This window comes from Sylvia atricapilla, chromosome 10 (assembly GCF_009819655.1).
Source record: "Sylvia atricapilla isolate bSylAtr1 chromosome 10, bSylAtr1.pri, whole genome shotgun sequence".
NCBI classification, from domain to species: Eukaryota; Metazoa; Chordata; class Aves; order Passeriformes; family Sylviidae; genus Sylvia; species Sylvia atricapilla.
This window is the reverse complement of record NC_089149.1, coordinates 6,918,658-6,935,916: the sequence shown is the minus strand read 5'-3', so window position 1 is coordinate 6,935,916 and position 17,259 is coordinate 6,918,658. Positions and strand designations below refer to the sequence as shown.

The following is a 17,259-nucleotide window of genomic DNA, read 5'->3' as shown; positions in this document are numbered from 1 at the left end:
GTTTTCAATCCCTTTCCAGACCACTTATATTGGGTTAATTCTTCATAATTAGAACATTCTGAAGATAACTCCCAGGATAACATGTTCAGGGGGACTTTGCTGGTAACTATGGTAAAAATGGGACCTCAAATCCCTCCAGCACAAGAATCTTCTCTCTAATTCCACTACCCCTTTTGACCAGAAGCTCATAAGGATGATCACAGTACACCCCATTAACTGAGTTTTTCTTGTTCACACATATGGCACTGAATAAGAAGACAGTCTGCTTTAAGTATCACCCCAAACTCCCTGAAACACTGCACAGCCTGAGCTGAAGCTGTCATGTCCACACTGTCTCACAACACCTAAACCAGCCAGATTAAAGGCAGTTCTTACATTTCAATAGAAAATGCTGTTAGGCTTCCTGATTACACAGAGCACTCACAGCCAGCATCCTCCTGCCTTCTCCAAAGAAAACCAAACCAAAACGTGCCCAGAACCTGATGCACATGTGCACATGCACACATACTTTGCTGTGAATTCTTCCATGTTTAGGAAAAGATAAATATTGCAGTTGACTGGCCAAGCAGCCTGTGTTTCTATTCCATTTACTAGATAGCAGCAGTGCTAGAAAGTAATCAGTGAGCATCCAAAAGATGTTTTCCTAATACTAAGGAGATTGAAAAGGGCTTAGTATCTTTAATAGTTTTACATCAAAGAGGATTATAACGAGCAATGTAACAAATGCCCAAACTGGATTGACTTGGTACACAAAGCTTAAATCTCCTTCAGGGAATTATTGATACACACATAGAAACACAGGAATGCTGGAGTCAGCCACTGATCCTTGGCTGGTTTTGTGTCCAGGGCAAGCCCTGCCTGGCAGGTCACATACCTGGGCTGTGTCAGCCAGGATAAACCAACCATGAGCCAGCAATGTGCCCCTGTGTCCTCCAAGAAGAACATTAAGAACAGTGTGGCCAGCAGATCAAGGGAGATCATCCTCCTCCTTTGGTCTGCCCTGGTGGGGCTGCACCTGGAGTACTGCATCCAGTTCTGGGCTCCTCAGTCCAAGAAAGACAAGGAGAGGATGGAGAGGGTCCCCTGGAGGGCTACAAAGATAATTAGGGACTGAAGCATCTCTCTTATGGGGATGAGCTGGGCCTGTTCAGTCTGGAAAAGAGACTGAGAGGGGATCTTATCAGGGCACACAAATATCTTAAGGGGATATGTCAAGAGGATGGGGCCAGATTCTCTCCAGCAGTGCCCAGTGACAGGACAAGGCACAAGACACAAAAATGAAACACAGGATTTCAACGTGGCACATCAGAGACACTCTGCCAGTACCCTGAGTGATGGCACACCTCAGTGACAGGAGCCTTCAGGTGTATGCAGAAGACCAGCAAGGACAAAATTTGAATGTGCTTTTGTACTTTGTATTTACACTCACATTGCTAACGTTGTACAAGCACTGCTGCACTGCAGCCAGCTTTGTTTCTGAACCAATTATTTTATAATCATCCAGTGACAATCGTGATTTTCAATGTAAACTGGCAGTAAATGGCATTTACATCTGTGATGTAACGTCTCTTCCTACAAGTTTAACTTTTTGATGACTCATTTTCAGTCTTCTTTCCTTCTCAGTCCTCCTTGCAAAACTTACTTACATTAACAATAACAATTTAATCAATCACAATCTGCAGAGGCCTCTTAGGGACACATTCCACAGATCAAAGCAATTCCAACAAAGGTGATTCTATTGTTTCTCTTTAGCCATAAGAGCTGGCAATTGCAAAGAAAACATTTCACCTTTTCGTTACCTGAAGAAAAATTCGCTATTCACTATTAATACAGAGACAATAAATAATAGATGAATTGGAGAAATACCACAAGCTGTGGGAGAAGAGAGAATACAGGCTTTTCATCACATTCTCTTCATCCATATTTATGAGTCCCTCAGGTTTTCTGGGTAATCTGAATAAATGGATTTTGGATGATATGGGCATGGCAAGAAAACTGCTTTCCATGAAGCAAGGGAATAGAACTGTGGACATAACAGAATCACAAATGCTCATGATGTATGTGCAGTTGCATTCATTACAGGAGAGACCACAACATCACTGAAGAACATTTACCTGTGTAACAACTTTAAAATGGTAACAACCCTTCCTATGACCAGCTGCTGAGCAGAATAGTGCCACACTGAGGCCTCAAACATTAAGTATGGGTCAACATTCCAATAAAAGAGTGCTTTGTGGAAATTACAGAGAAAGAATCAACAGAACTAATAAAAAAAGTGCCTTCCAAAGCCTAGGCTGTTTCAGAATAGTTGAGAATCTATTTTACATTAAAATGTTTTCATGTATATAGACACACATGTCTCAATATGCACCAAAATAGTTAAGAATTACTTATTTGCCTGGAAAAACCATAAAATCTAGAACCAAAAGCTAAAAAGAAAACCAAAACAAACAGCAGGAAAAGAAAACCCAAAAGGAGCCCCAAAGCCAGACACAATGGTGGGCAAAATCCAAGTCCAGATGCAGAGAGGGTCAGAAAAGGACTGTGTGAAAGCAGCTGCTCACAGTACCTAAAAATAGCTTAGCATTCCTCCTTTTTGGTAAAGCTCCACCAGATGCTCCTGGTACCTTCTGGAAAGAGAGAAAGAGACAATTAAAAACCCATCAAGTGAAACAACAGTAAATCTGCATTAACCCCTCCTATCAAATCACAGCCCTTGATGAGCAAGAACGTAAAGGCTCTTTGCTCACCTCTGACATGGGCACCCATCACTGCCCACCACCTCCCACTCCACCCACTCCTTCACTCTTGGCTTGTTGGCCAAGGATCAGAGGGTGTCCCACAGCCACCATGGGTGACAGGTGCCCTGTCACCAAGACAGAGACACCCAGCACCTCTCAAACCTCTCTCCAGTAGGTCCCCAACAGTATTTCTTAATGACTAATGCTGAATTAGACAGAAGAAAAGGCTTTTATTTGCATAAACAATTCAACCCTTCATAACTAATTCCAGAAGGACCACTTTGCTTTGATCTGTTAGTTCGGTTCATTTTCTTCTATCCAGGGAAAAAATGCCCTTTCCATCAGGATCTACACCTGCTTTCATTAATCCAAGTTACCACCATGTTTTCTAAATATTAGAAAGTGAAGGGGAACCTCGACAACACCCAAGGAATTGTTTAGTGGGGGATTTTATTGTATTTTTTAATTTAAGCACCATAGCAGAAAACAGTAACTTCCAAATGAGATTAAGTTTCACTACTTTTTCAGTTCAGAACACCTCAGACTACAAAGGAAAACACAACTCACTGAGGAAATGTCAAAGTCAATGCACTTACTCCTTAAGCTGTTTATTAAACAGCACCATTAAATCAAATTAAATCAAAAAGGCCTCTGTGGCTATTTGGTGCCAACATGATGCATGATGCAGTGTGTAATGTTAGTGTAACTGGCAAGGTTGTCAGGCAACTTTTTTTTTTTAATAATAATATTGAGATACAACAGGTGGGGAGAAACCAGCCAAGAACCTGTCAGCCTACAGGGAAAGTTCATGTTCGCCTCTGCCCCTTCGCAGGCAAAAGGGTCACATATTTTGGGTGGTTCCCTTCACCATGTAAATAAAGCTTTGGCCTAAGCAAACTGCTTTAATCATCAGTGAGGTCTTATACATCATAGGAAAATTTTCCATTCTTAGAAAGAGCAGATGCTGACAAACACCCCTTGGCTGCATTTAAGAACAGAATCCATTATCCATGTAGAAAAGCCCTAGGGAAAAGTCAGGGTTGCAACTCCAGCAATTAAAATAAAAATAAAAATAAAAATTCCTCAATGAACTGAAAATAACATGCAGAACATTTCTTTCATTAATGCTACTGGAATTTAACAAGTGGGAAGGAAGTAGCTGGGAATCTATTTTAATTCTTTTTTAGAAAGCAGTAGCAAGAAACAACATAACCCAATTGCATTATGAATAAATTACACATTCTCCAAGGACTATACTTCCAGAACTAAAAAAAATGTCTTTTCCTAATTCTCAGAATTAGAAAATTGAATTCTTATGTCACCAACTGCAATATCGTAAAAGTCATTAAGGGTAGCAATCTCAAAGAGAAAGAATTCACATGGAGTGTTTATATTTAACTCAGGCTGGCAGTGATTTCAGTTTGATTTTTCCAGACACAAATACATCAGAATTGAAGATGCTCAATACTCCTGAAACACCCACAACCTGACAGTCTTTTCTCACCTTGCCAGGAATCACTGAAAACATTCTCCTTTCACATACCCATTTTTGTTTCTAACAGACGTGACACACCCAACAAACTGGAGTGACACCAGGCATCAGCAGTGGCATTAAATCCCATTTGTGATGCTCCTTGGACAAGGTGACAGTGCAGGCTGTTCTGCTGTCTCTCACTTTTTATAGTACCATCATCCCTGGATAACATCCAGAAACCTGCCCCTGTAGGAAATCTTTGTGCTTCTCTGCCCGGTGTTTTCAACAGGGCTGAGGCATCACTACAGCACCAAGCTAAAGCTCTGCCTGGAAATGAACAGCAGCTGCATAAAAGTCATACACTGAAGGAAAGAGGCTGATTCAAAAAGTCTGAAGAATGTAACTCTGTGGAAAAGGAAAAACTAAAAAAAAAATCAATTTCCTTTATTCAACTAAGAATTTTACCAGAGGGTGCTCCATAACTTGCAGTTGTGTCCATCTCTGATGATTCAGCAGATGCCTCTGCCACGGGCAGATGCTCCAGGTCTACTTGAGCCAGCAGGGTGAAGATGTGACCCTTGTTTTCTAATTGAATTGCGACAAGATATACAATTGACATTTATCCCAAACATCTTGGGAAGCAACCCAGGATTTCTGCAGCAATGTAGTGCATTCTGCAAGGATGATGCCAAGGGAACCACAGGCAGGAATAGCAGCCTCACTGTAAGAATCTTAAGATAGCATACCCAATGCCTTTGGCTTTACTGTATCCTACACCATTAAAAGCTTGGCTTCCAAAACCAAAACCACAATGGAGCATGTGCCAGACACTTCATAAAACACTTGATGCTTCACATTGCTCAAAGGAAAACACAGAAAGGAAAACATGGATAGCGCTTAAGAAGCAAATAGTCATGGAAAAAAAAAAAAAAAAAAAAAAAAAAAAAAAAAAAAAAAAAAAAAAAAAAAAGAAAGAAATCCACTGCTAACATATGAGGAATCCTGGCTATGAGCCCTGTTACATGATGCAATATTCACCTGCACTGTGTAGTCAAGCCCTGTTTCCTGCCACATGACCCAGAGAACCAGTGTGCTGGCACCTTCCAGCACAGAGCCAGCCCCTCTGCCACAACATGGTTCACCCAGAGAAAAACAGGAACCACTGAACTTCTTCAGTCAAAGGAGTTTGCAACACCAAACAGCAGTTGGGATATTTGTTTCTCCATTTTGGAGTTCTTCAGCCTAATCTTTACCAGGAAAGGAATTTTTGAGGCCTCATTTTAACCCCAGTTTACCTTAACTTACTGGAAGAAAGCTATATACAGGGAAAGCTGACAGGATTTCTGCTGACCTTTCAGGAGTGTTAAATTCAGTGAGAAGAACCATTGCTAAAACCAGAGCAGGCTGTGCAAAAACTCACTGAACAGAGTGAAGGAAAATGTTGGTATTGCCTTTAGAAGAAAGGCAATTCTAAAGTATAACAAACTTCCATCTCATCCTGGAAGTCATGCAATCCATCTCACTGTAATTCTGATAAATTATGAACAGTCCTCTACTGGAAATAAGGCAGGTGGTCAGGGCACTTTACATAACTCAAGGCCTTCATCACCGGGGAAGCATTGCTCAGAATGAGAAACAAGGATTCTAACCCACTCCAAACAGCTATTTTAAGCCCTCTAAATTGCCAGTAGAGACAGAGCTTATGGGAGAGTGAGCTATAAGCAAACTCAGTACCTCCCATATAGCTCAGGTCAGAAGTAATTAAGAGTCTTTTAAAGATGCCAGACAAACCACAGACAGAGGTTATAAAGCACAGGTTACAAGTGACTGCTGATATGCAGTGATGGTAGGGAAGAGCAGGGAACATGAGGTTGGATGTGCACATGGAACTGAACTTCCCCCGTATGTGGGGAAAGGCTAAATGAAGGCCACTGTGTGTCTCTAGAATCCAGCATTAATTTAAGCTAAGCTGAAGATCCCAGGCCAAGTCAAGGTTTAACTATACAGGAATCTTAGGATGAAAAGTAGTCCTGGCACCCTGAGATGAAACCTCCTATGAAAAATAGATAAATAGATTTCAGCAGCTTCCAGCCAAATCCAAGTCAAATCTAGTAATTGCACACTTGAAAGACAGGTTTCAGAGAAGTATTTAGCTACTAACATGCAGAAAAACTGTATGTGACACACAGAAATGGTAAGTGAAAAACATCAGTGAAAGTCAGGAAAGAGCTGCCTTTAAGGTCTGACTCTTTAGGGCTTTTGATTCATCTCAGAACTGAAGCTATAGGATTGGTTGGGATCCAAGCACCTGGATTTGATATCCAGCCCCAAACCTGAATGTGTGCCCTTCAGTCACTCAGGACTCGGTCTGTGTCTGAAATGCATGACCCAAACAAGCACAAGAGATCTGCTGGGGTGCTCTTTGGGAAGCCTCACCTGTCTCACGTGGCGTTTCAGGTGCAGGTAGACACACTGTCCTGTTTTCCTGTAATGCCTCTCAATGTGTTCCCTTCCAAAGCCCAGAAATGTGTTCATGCACACGTAGAGACCTCCTTCTGAGTCCTGCAAGGAATGACACAAACAGTTACAGCAGGGAAGGAACTGAACAGGACAGGAGCAGCCCAGCACACAGAAAAAAGCCCAAACAATTGCAGACCCTTTCTGTTATCAGGCACGCAGCTAAAATCTGGTTTTAATAACATATTATGGTGTTTACACTATCAGCTCTCTAAGAAACGTTCCCATCATATCACATACAAGAACACATCATCCCACAGCCTATAGAAACTCTTTGAAACGAGTCACCTTGCAACTGCAGATTAGTGAGTGTCCAAATTGGAAGTTTCAGAAGTTAGTCTTGAAAAATTTCACTAGAGTGCCCAACCCACAGAGGTTCACAGGCACAGAAATTCGTAAAGCATAGAAATGAGCATGAGCATTTATTTGAAATAGCAGAATTTCTTGTGGGCATTTGACTGCAGGAACATCATTCCAAACCAGAAGCACAGCAGAGTTGATGGTCCAGGATGTGATGCCACAGCTTCTACAATTGATCACAATCTTGCTTGAGAAAAAAAGATCTCAAGTGACCTCATAACCCTCAAAACTGAGTAACAAAAACTTGGCAAGGGTTTTGTGTGCATCTATCAGGGATCCTCTCCATTCACACAACTACAGAGTTTGGAGACAAGGGCATTACAAAGGGAATATTAATATATATACTCCTGCTGCTCGTCACAAATGATGACATTTCAGTAACATAACTGGCATCACTTTTTGCTCTCCCTAAAACTGGGTGTTGATGCTGGCTGGTACCAGGGTCTTGTTTAATTTTAGCACTGCTCTAAGATCTCTCCTACATCACACTGCCAGGAGGACTTTCAGTCATCTGCTCATTGGGGTTAGATCAATTTTTTTAAGCCCTCTAACATGTATTGTTTTGAGTAGGTGGTGCATAACAAAGATTGAGCCTTTCAGAAGCTCTGTGACCTTCCTTCTATTGTGAGTGTGTTTGTGCTGTTGGATAGCACAGAACACCTTGTGTTTAATTCCCCAAAGAACAACATGAACTACACTCATTCATAGGCACCTCAGAAGTAAATTATTACAAATATATATATGAAAGGAAGGATCATTGTCTCCAGAAACAAGTCATATTAGACACATAGATGCTGCCTGCTCTTCTATCCTGCATTCCAAATCCAAACCCTTCTGCGTTACCTCTTTCTGTGAGAAAGTCATGGATGTGTCCCCTACAAGAGGATCCTAGAGGTACCCAGTCTAAATAAAAACACACAGGGTCACTCTAGTGTCTCAGCAACTTTGTTTAAAGTTTTGTTTTCTTGGAGATCATTCTCTCTTTTTCTGGAGGGAATCCAAGAGACCACTGAACCATTTCTCAGGCAGCCTATGACAACAATCTGACACTTTCAGTAGAGGAGCTAAATGTAGAGTCTGAGTAAGTTGGTTGTGGTTACTAACAAAACAGTTGTTACTCCAAGAGAACACAGGAAGAGTGTTCTCTCCCACAGCTTGGAAAGAAGTGGACAGACCGTTCAAAAGCCCAAAAGGTCAAACTAAAACACAAGCCTGTGTGAAAAAGACACCTTTGTAGATGGCTGAGCAAAGGATTAGGCCTCTGTTTGGTGCTCAAAAAACACTCAACTGTGATCTAAGACAAACTTTGTGCTGGTTAATTAAACCCCACTGAACAGACAAACAGTTCTGAAAGGAATGATATTTTACATCATCTGTGGCATGGAAATCTTTGCATTTGACATTCGTTTTAGATATGTGTGAAAGTTTATGCTGGAGGAAGGCAGCTTATCTAAAGAACTGGAGACACTATTCTACACCAGAAAAGCATAACTTGATCTGACAAACCCAGGAACTTTAGCTGGGTATTTTTCTCCCTCGTTCTTGCTTGAGGATGCAGCAGGCATGCAATGTGAAGTTTAGGATAAAGTAACGTATAAACATTCTCTACCCTTATCACTCTAATCTAGAGTGGCACTGGTGGGGCAGAAGCTTGTAGGTGCTCAGGCTCCATCACTGCCCAGAAGGCCACCCAAGAGCAGATTAGTCTTCTCAAATTCTAAGCAGAAGGAAAAGGGATTGTTCCTCACTGTATTTCATCCTGCTCTTTGCTGCTAAGGTGCTCATGGTATGCTTTATTCAGAGAGGGGAACACACACAGCCCACACCAGGGAGAAAAGTATTTTAAAAAAGAAAAAAGAGCTGCTCCTACTTATTTGGATACCAATACATGTTTTGGAGGAAGGAAAGAGGCAGAGAATCCACAGGCAAAAAGAGGTAAAATGCACCAGTTCCTCCCTCTCAGACTCAAAAGCAGAGCAAAAGCTGGTGGGTGAGAGGCAAACACAAGCACCGGTCTATGAGGACAGAGAGAGAGAGATCACCCCCTCATTCCACACTGCTCATGGCACCAGACACCAACAGCTTTCAAACACCACTAACCTGATCAGGACTTGAACTAATGACCTCCATCCCATTACCAGCCCTCACGAACCATTTAGATCCCTCAGGGAAATTGAGGGTTTAGCAATTTCAGCTCCTGCAGTGGCTCAGACAACAGTGACTTTGTACAAACACAAGGGCTGTGGTGATCTCCTAACATGGAAAACGGTTGCAGGCTCAGGGACAGTGTCTCCTGCACAGGTTTTTGCTTTAGATCCTCTGGAACAACGACAACATTTGCTAAGACAGTATCACAGGAGAGAGTAAAATGGCACCTTGAGTCTCCTCAAGTCTCCACACCCAAACATGAAGAGTGAAAACTCATCCATTTTGTCATATACAAAATAAATGTGCCAGTTGTGACACAGAGTCACTGTCTGTGCATTCTGTTGTGGTTTCCATGAAAGTGTTTCCCTACAAAATTCATGCCCTTACAGAACTGCTACAGGCTCTGCTGAGGGTGTCTGTTCATAAGGAACCACCATTAATTAATCAGACTCTGGTCATAAGAGTCTTGCTGTAGAACTACAATCCAATCTTTAATATATTTGGAAAAGTTACAGGACCATTCCTAACATACACACATTGCACTGAATCCAACAATAGTCTAACTAAATGACACATATTTTATTTCAGGACAGGCTTAAAAAGAACAACAGATGTTCTTGCACTTAATATTCATCTCAACAACACACAATAATTTACAATGAAGAACAAAAAGAAAGCCTGTCTCCCTGTCAGGTACCAGTACTACCTACACTGAAACAAGGAGGAAAAAAAACCCACAGCAAACCACAGACAATCAACTGAACACAAAAAGACATAGAGATGGCTCCAGCAAACAAACAGCTCATTTTTAAGTTTCCACTGCAGTAAATGTAGTTACTTCTGGGGTGGGGTGGGAGAACTAAAATAAAAAATGTGTGCTGAGGCCAAGAATTTATCTAGTCACATTCAAAAGAAACACAAGATATGAACAGTGGCCTAAGTCTGCCTTCTGGACAACTGCCCTCTGTCAGCCAAAGGTGACAAGAAAGTAATGATCACTAAAGGAAAGCAGAAAAGGAATAATGAGAGGGTAAAATTGGGCAGCAGGTAAAAAAAGGACAAGAGGGAGAAGCAACAGAATTAGAGTAAGGAACGGAAGGACATTGACATACACAGACATTGATGGCAAAATATGTACAAGCAGTGAAGAGGCGCCCTGTACTACTGTGAAAGATGAGAGATGGGAAAAGAAGAGCTGGGCTGGGCATAGAAAGAAAGGATGAAGGATGTGGAAGTAGGAAATAAATTACAGGGCTTCCAGTAGTTGGACTGTTGACTTGAAGTGCAAAAGAAATCCCCCCTCCCCCCCGTTCTTCCTTTACAAAAGCACTGTATGGCACTGGACAGCACTGGATACTTCCCTACAAGCAAATTAATTCACAATTACTTAACAAAGATTTATGGTGCCTTTGTTGTAGCTCCTAAATGGGCAAGTGGACAAGGCCAGTCCAGTATAGCACTTAGAACATTTCCTGGGAAGAAAAAAGCTGTGTGGGCCAGTCAGCCCAAAACCAAATTTCCACTCCAAGAGGTGGATTGACTGCTCACACCCACGTATAAATCACAGGTGGACTCCAAAGCAGCAGGTATGAATTCCAAAGCAGTGTCTTGGACAAGTCACATACACAGCCAGGATCAAAGCTTCACAGTTAGTGACCAAACACAACGGCAAAACTAATGCTGGGTCAAGAGTACTACTAAGCTGCAACCAGTAATAGAGAACTTCCACCCATCCATCAGCACTGTTTGGGGTCAGTTTATCCAGGTGCAGACTGTGTGAGACTTGAGATTGCCAAGCTCCAGCCCAGCACTGCAGCCCCAGCAGTGCCACCTGCACTGCTTCCACAGCACCCCAGATGCTGGGATTTTGCTTAGTGCAGAGACCTGGCTGTACAGCTCTGTTGGTCACAAAAACAGTGCTGTACTTCCAGAACAGAAAAGCTGGGGAGAAGAACTGAGAGGAAAATGTATAGTTCCACAGCATTTCAGTAGAGCTCCAGTATTGACATTCATCTGCATCTCTGTATTTATCCTCTGACACTCTGGGTACCTCAGAATTCAAGTCTCTCTGCTGCCCAAAATATTCCAGTCCATCACCACTCTGGATAACAGGATGGTCAGGGGCACATAAAGAGGAAAAGGCTAGTAACATCCAAATTTAAATCAACTCCAAGGAAATGCACAATGCACATGCACACTGCTCGTTCTCCCAAGCACCACAGTTATTTCTCATGTGCCAACCACTGTAGGCACAACTTCTTCTGGTGTTACCATTCTCCAACACCAGAAGACCAGTGGGTCAGCTGATGTGAACCAGTTGAGTGTCCTGGTGCACTTCCAGCCAGCAAAACACCTGCCCATGTGACAGCTTTGGTATGTCCCTGTCAAGCAACAGTACCACACTGCTCTGACTTTTCAGGTGATCACCCACCACCACGCAATTTACTGCCTCACTAACTGGAGGTCCTTTTGCAGCTAGGCCAAAATCCTTATCTGGAGTATTCTCCTTGTCTTGGTGTGTTCAGTCTTCTTGTTTCTTTCTCTGCTGCTCTCATTCCATCAACAGAAACAAGATCCAAGCCTACCCCTCACAAACACAGGCCTCGGTGACTTTCTGATTTTCCTCAAGAAATATTGACCAAAGGAATTACCAGACAGGAAGTGCTTATTTCCAGAATGTTTTCTGCAACACAATCACCAATATCCATTACACACCCCAGACTCTCAAGGATTTCAGCCTCAACTGCACAACAAACAGCAGAGCATCAGCTCAGCTCAGATTTTGGGACTTGTCCCAACATAACCATTACAGAGTTCCCAAGCCACAAGAATGAAGTCAGCAAGATTCACAAAGGAAGCTGTTGTCAGCAGCAAGGTTTTCCAGCAGAGCAAAGCCAAACTTCCAGCTGCTCAAACAAACAGAGCCCTGCACTCCACAGGGCCAGCTTGCCTGGTCCTGTCACCGTGTCAGGCTCATGAGCTGTGCTGGGGTTGTCACCAATGCCCTTCGTGGGGAAGGTTTCAGAGCACATCCATGTGCAGCATCCACAGCTCATATAAAAGCCCTTCCTATACTCCAGTTTGTGTCCCTTTTCCACCTTTTACCTGTTCCAGCTGTTGTCTCTCCCCCAGATGCGTCAACTCTCACCACCAGTGACAGGACCTGAGGGAACGGCATGGAGCTGTGTCAGGAGAGGTTTAGTTTGGGTATCAGAGAAAAGTTTTTCACCCAGAGAGTGGTTGGACACTGGGGACAGGCTCCCAGGGATGTGGTGACAGCACCAAGCCTGACAGAGCTCAAGAAGTGTCTGGACAAGGCTCCCAGGCACAGGGTGGGACTGTTGGGGTGTCCTCTAAGGGCCAGGACCAGCACTCAGTGACCCTCATGGGTCTCTTCCAACTCAGCACATTCTATGACTCTGTAGTTCTGTGATAAATGATCAGAGGTTTTTGAGACCAGGATCACGGTAAAAGGTGGAATTTCCAAAGCTGAGTATTATCCTTCTAAAAAAATAAAAGAACAGCAAAAGATTATTTAATACAACCTTCATATCTTTTGCATTCTGCTGAACACAAAGTCAGGCTCATGCATCCAATGAGGAAGAAAAGCCACAGTTGACAAAATGGGACAGAAGAAACCTACAGCACGGTGTTGGAGATGTGGAAAAAGTCACCAGGAGGCATGACTGCACCTCAGATGTGAATACTGAGAGGTGGAGGACTTTGTCAACCAAGTTGCAGGGAAGTGGTTGGCTCCCACAGCTGCTGGGTCAGTCCCTGGAGGAAGCAATACTCAGCACTAGGCCAGGCTTGTGTTTTGTAGGCAGCCTGCCTTCCCTCCTCAATTCCTGTACAAAGGAATGGCTAACTGGGGTAGGAGCCTTCATCATAGAAACACAGTTTTCTAGAAGATATAAAAAAAAAAAATCTCAAAAAGTAATTAAAATGTAAATCATAAACAGCATATTTTCTCATGTTATGAGCCAAGCTATATAAAAGTGTCACTAGGTCTCTTAAGTGCAAAGAAATTTGCCTCCTGTTCCTGCCAGCTTTCTAGAGACCAACCCTAGCATGTTCTGTTGGAAGTAGGCCAGATCTAAGGACATGAATTTCTCATCTGTTTATATTTCTAACAATACCACCTTTCCGACAAGATCACCATGATACAGTTAATCCACACAGAAAAAATACACTGAACAGCCACTTGTACTTCTAGCTCCCACTTCTGAAGTCTCTCAGCTAATGACTCGTCCTGTAGCACAAAGGTGACATTGTTCTCAGATCTTCATCCAAGGAAGATTTAAAGCCCACGGAAAAGGAACCTCAAAGAGTTTTGAGAACAATCAGTGAAGGTGCCTGTATCCACTGGGACATGGACTACTCAAACTCAGACAAGGTGACACAACTGACCAAGTGACCAACAGGGCTGCAAAAGCCTCCTCTCACTGCCACGTTCAGCTTTGCACAGCTGGAAGGAGAAGAGGGAACTACTCACTCCCAGTACCTCATTTTCTTTGGCACCCCCTGACAGGAAAAGCTCTGATTTTGACCATTCCACTCTGCTTGGTCCTTGCAAATTTGCTTCAGCATCTTTCTCTACAATAATAACATTACTCTGTACTCTAACACTCGCAGGTCTGATGGTTTACAGTGTATTTTAAAGATCACAACACATCCTTGCAGGAAAAAGATTAATATCAAATTAATATAGCTAAAGACACTTGACTGTAGAGCTGCTGCATGACCACGTATAAAGTGACATGGTGAAGTTAAACTGTAGCAAGGAGCATATTTTAAAATGGCAAAATGAGAAGATGTGAGGAAATACTGAGAAATATTCTTACAAGGGAAAAAAACCTCCTCCAGCAAAAAAGCAATCTGGAATTTTAGCATGGCTAACAAAACCAAGAATGTGGTTTTTTTAAATTCTTGGACATTATAACAGGGCCAACATCTTTCAGAAAGAGGCAGGTGCCTCAAGAGGAAGAGGGTCACTTAGGTAATACATCGATAACCTAAGAAAATAAGTCACCAAATCAACTTACTGTAGTAAGTTGATAAAAACATAAACATCTCCCTTTAGCCAAGAAACAACCTGTCTGTATCCTTTCACTTTCCTCATGAATGAAAAACTGAAAAACCACAGCTTTGCTATTTTCAATTTGTAAATGACAGGTTTTGACCCTAGAAAGCACACATTACATATGTCCCTTAGAATCTCCATCCTTCAAACAATATCCAAGTATCTATAGGATTATGTGGGAATTTAAGATAAAATCTGAGGCAAATCTTTCACTCAGCCAAGCAGAGGAGTAGTATGGGCTGAAAAGCTGTGGAAAACAACAGAAACTGAGACTGCTTTTATTTCCACTGGTACTGCATAAGCTCAGCCAAGCCTTTTGCCCAGTGAATGCCCATAACACAATTTAAATGAGAAGTTTTTACACTGGAGGGCAACATTTTCCTAAATCTGAAATCTCTTCCTGATAATGTCAAAAGGATGAAAATTTTTATAGTTAAAAGAAAAAAATCACACATTCTGCTTCCCACTCCTTTTGCTACTTTTATCCATAGTTTCTGTTACGTTTGGCTCAAATGTTTTATGTTTTGTTTGAACATATTTTTTGGCTAAACACAGCTTTTGCTGTGTTCAATCGAGGCTTGTTGCAAGGAGTGGTGATTGATTGTTTTTTAATCTGCCATAGTATTTTATATCCCTTCCTACTTGTTAAAAGAAACTTTTTATAAACCATAATATCCAAGAAGCCTGAAAGTGTTACTAAAAACATCAACCACGTGCTCAGCCAAGCAGAAATCTGAAGGAAAGAATGTGGCATATTGATTTTCCCCCGCCAAAACCTTCTTAAGTATATAATGCAATTATCGCCTCTGCGGTGGAGTCCGATTTGGCAGTTCTAATCAGCCCAGCTCCCAGTACAGTCAGGGCTGCTGGGTGACACTTGAGATCTGAAGAGTGTGGGTAAAAATAACCTCTGTTCAACAAGACATGACGAACACCAGACAGCTGAGTCACCTTTAAAACCAAGTCTGATTTTCTGTATTAAAAGGAATTATCAAAGAGAGGGGGGATTATCAAATAGAAGGGGATAAAGGATTCTGAAAACGTGTCTGAAATGTATCTTTCAATGAATATTCTGTAATGTTCAGCTTCCTTCTGTTTGCTGCCACTGACATTAACATCAACATGTAGTACTCAACCACCTTTGGGAAACCTCAGTTTCCTGTGGAGAAACAACTTTTAATAAAATTTTCAACCTCTTTTGAAAATGTCTAATTCTTAAGCACCTGTTTCTTGCTAAGCGCTTCCCATTTTTGAAGGCTTCCAATATTAGCAGTGGAGTTAAAAATTGAGTCAGGCCCCAAAATCTGCCATGGAACACACACAATCTGTGGAGCTGGGGGTTGTTTTGCAAGACACCACAGGAATAACACCACCGAAAGTTTCCTGCACATGAGACATTCATCTAACAGCAAACGAACCGAGCCGGTGGGGAAATACTACGAGTTCATTGAAGTTCAGTGATGTAACTGAAACCCTGGGGGAGAAAGTGTTTCAGGGGAACTTTCACGCTGATTTTCAGGATCAGCCTTTACCTTGGAACCTTTCTCTGAAGATTTTTTTTTTAATAGAACGAGCACCGAGGCAGTAGGAAAGCAAAATAATTGGCATCTGCTCGCCAAGATACACCAAGGAGAAGGCCATTACTCTCCCTTTTTTCACTCCCTCGGTGCGAAAGCAAAGCAGGGCTCCGGGTGGAGCACACAGAGCGAGCAGGGAAGTTTCCCCCAAACCACACAATCCCCGCGTCCATGCACGCACTTGGGAGCGCCTTGAAGGAGGCAAACAGACAAACAAACAAACGCAGGAAGGAACGGCGCTGCCGCGGCGGTGTGAGGGAGCGCCGCAGCCGCGACCCCGGCCTGAGGAGCACCGGAGCCGAGGGGCCGCGGCAGGTGGCGGGCGGCTCCGGGGGGATGCCGGAGGCTGAGGGGGAGCAGCGGCCCGGGGAGGGGCCGAGGGGCTGCGGCGGGGAAGGGAAGGGGCCGCGGCGGGCGGGGGGCGCGGAGGCAGCCGGGGGTGGCTCGCTGCACTCACGGGCGAGTCGTAGGAGAAGGCACATTCCGTCTTGTAGACCCTGTCCCCTGACTTGGGCACCCGGATCGTGGGCATGTAAGGGACGACCAGCTCGCCCAGGTCCCCGGCGGCCATCTGCGCATCGCCGCCGCGGAAGAGCGCGGCCCGCTGCATCCTCCTTCCCTCCCTTCCCTCCCGGCTCCCGCCCGCCCTCGCTGCCGCCCGCCCTCCGTGCCGAGCCGCTCTGCGCGGGCGATGGAGGCGGCGGGCGGCCGGGCCCGGGGCAGGGCGGCGGCGGGAGCCGGGCCCGAGGGAGGGCAGGGGGAGGGAAGATGCTATTTTTAATCCAATGGCAGCGGCAGCGGCACCAGCTGCGGCGGCGGCACTCGGGGGTCCCGGCGGGGGCGGGCGAGGGGCAGGGCAGCGGGGCGGGATTGCCGCGCTTCGCCCGAAAACCTCCGTGCCCGGGGACTCCGCTCCTGGTCTGCCCGGGCAGCCCGGGGCACCTTTCCCTCTGATCGGTAGTACTCTTTTATTACGCTCTGTTATTTATTTTTAAGCTCTTAAAGACTACATGTATATGTATGTATATGTATGTATATATATAATGTATGTTTATTATTATGTATATGTATTGTGTATGTGTATTATGTATTATGTATATATGTCTTATGTATATGTATTCTCTATATGTATATATATGTGTGTACATATATGTATGTATATGCGTGTATATATGTTTGTATAAGATGCACACAGTAGAAAATCTCCTCTCTGTTTTCATTCTCAGCCCCTCGCTGCCCAGTGCCCCGCGGCGCAGGTGGCTCAGGTTTGTATAAAATACATATGGTAAAAAAAATCTCCTGTTTTCATTCTCAGCCCCTCGCTGCCCGGTGCCCCGCGGCGCAGGTGGCTCAGGTTTG

The 17,259-nt window shown here is 43.6% G+C and overlaps 1 protein-coding gene across 1 annotated transcript in view; it reads right to left on the bottom strand.

Moving 5' to 3' along the window:
• The window catches only part of USP13 (ubiquitin specific peptidase 13), a 46,319-nt gene extending 29,774 nt beyond the window's left edge, over positions 1-16,545 (bottom strand). The window contains exons 1-3 of the mRNA XM_066325785.1: positions 16,358-16,545; positions 6,652-6,777; positions 2,570-2,630 (exon numbers count right to left, since the gene is read on the bottom strand). Coding sequence (XP_066181882.1) covers positions 2,570-2,630; positions 6,652-6,777; positions 16,358-16,510 — 340 coding nt within the window. The 5' untranslated portion in view covers positions 16,511-16,545. The remainder of the gene's footprint in view (positions 1-2,569; positions 2,631-6,651; positions 6,778-16,357) is intronic.
• Between the last annotated feature and the right edge of the window lie 714 nt (positions 16,546-17,259).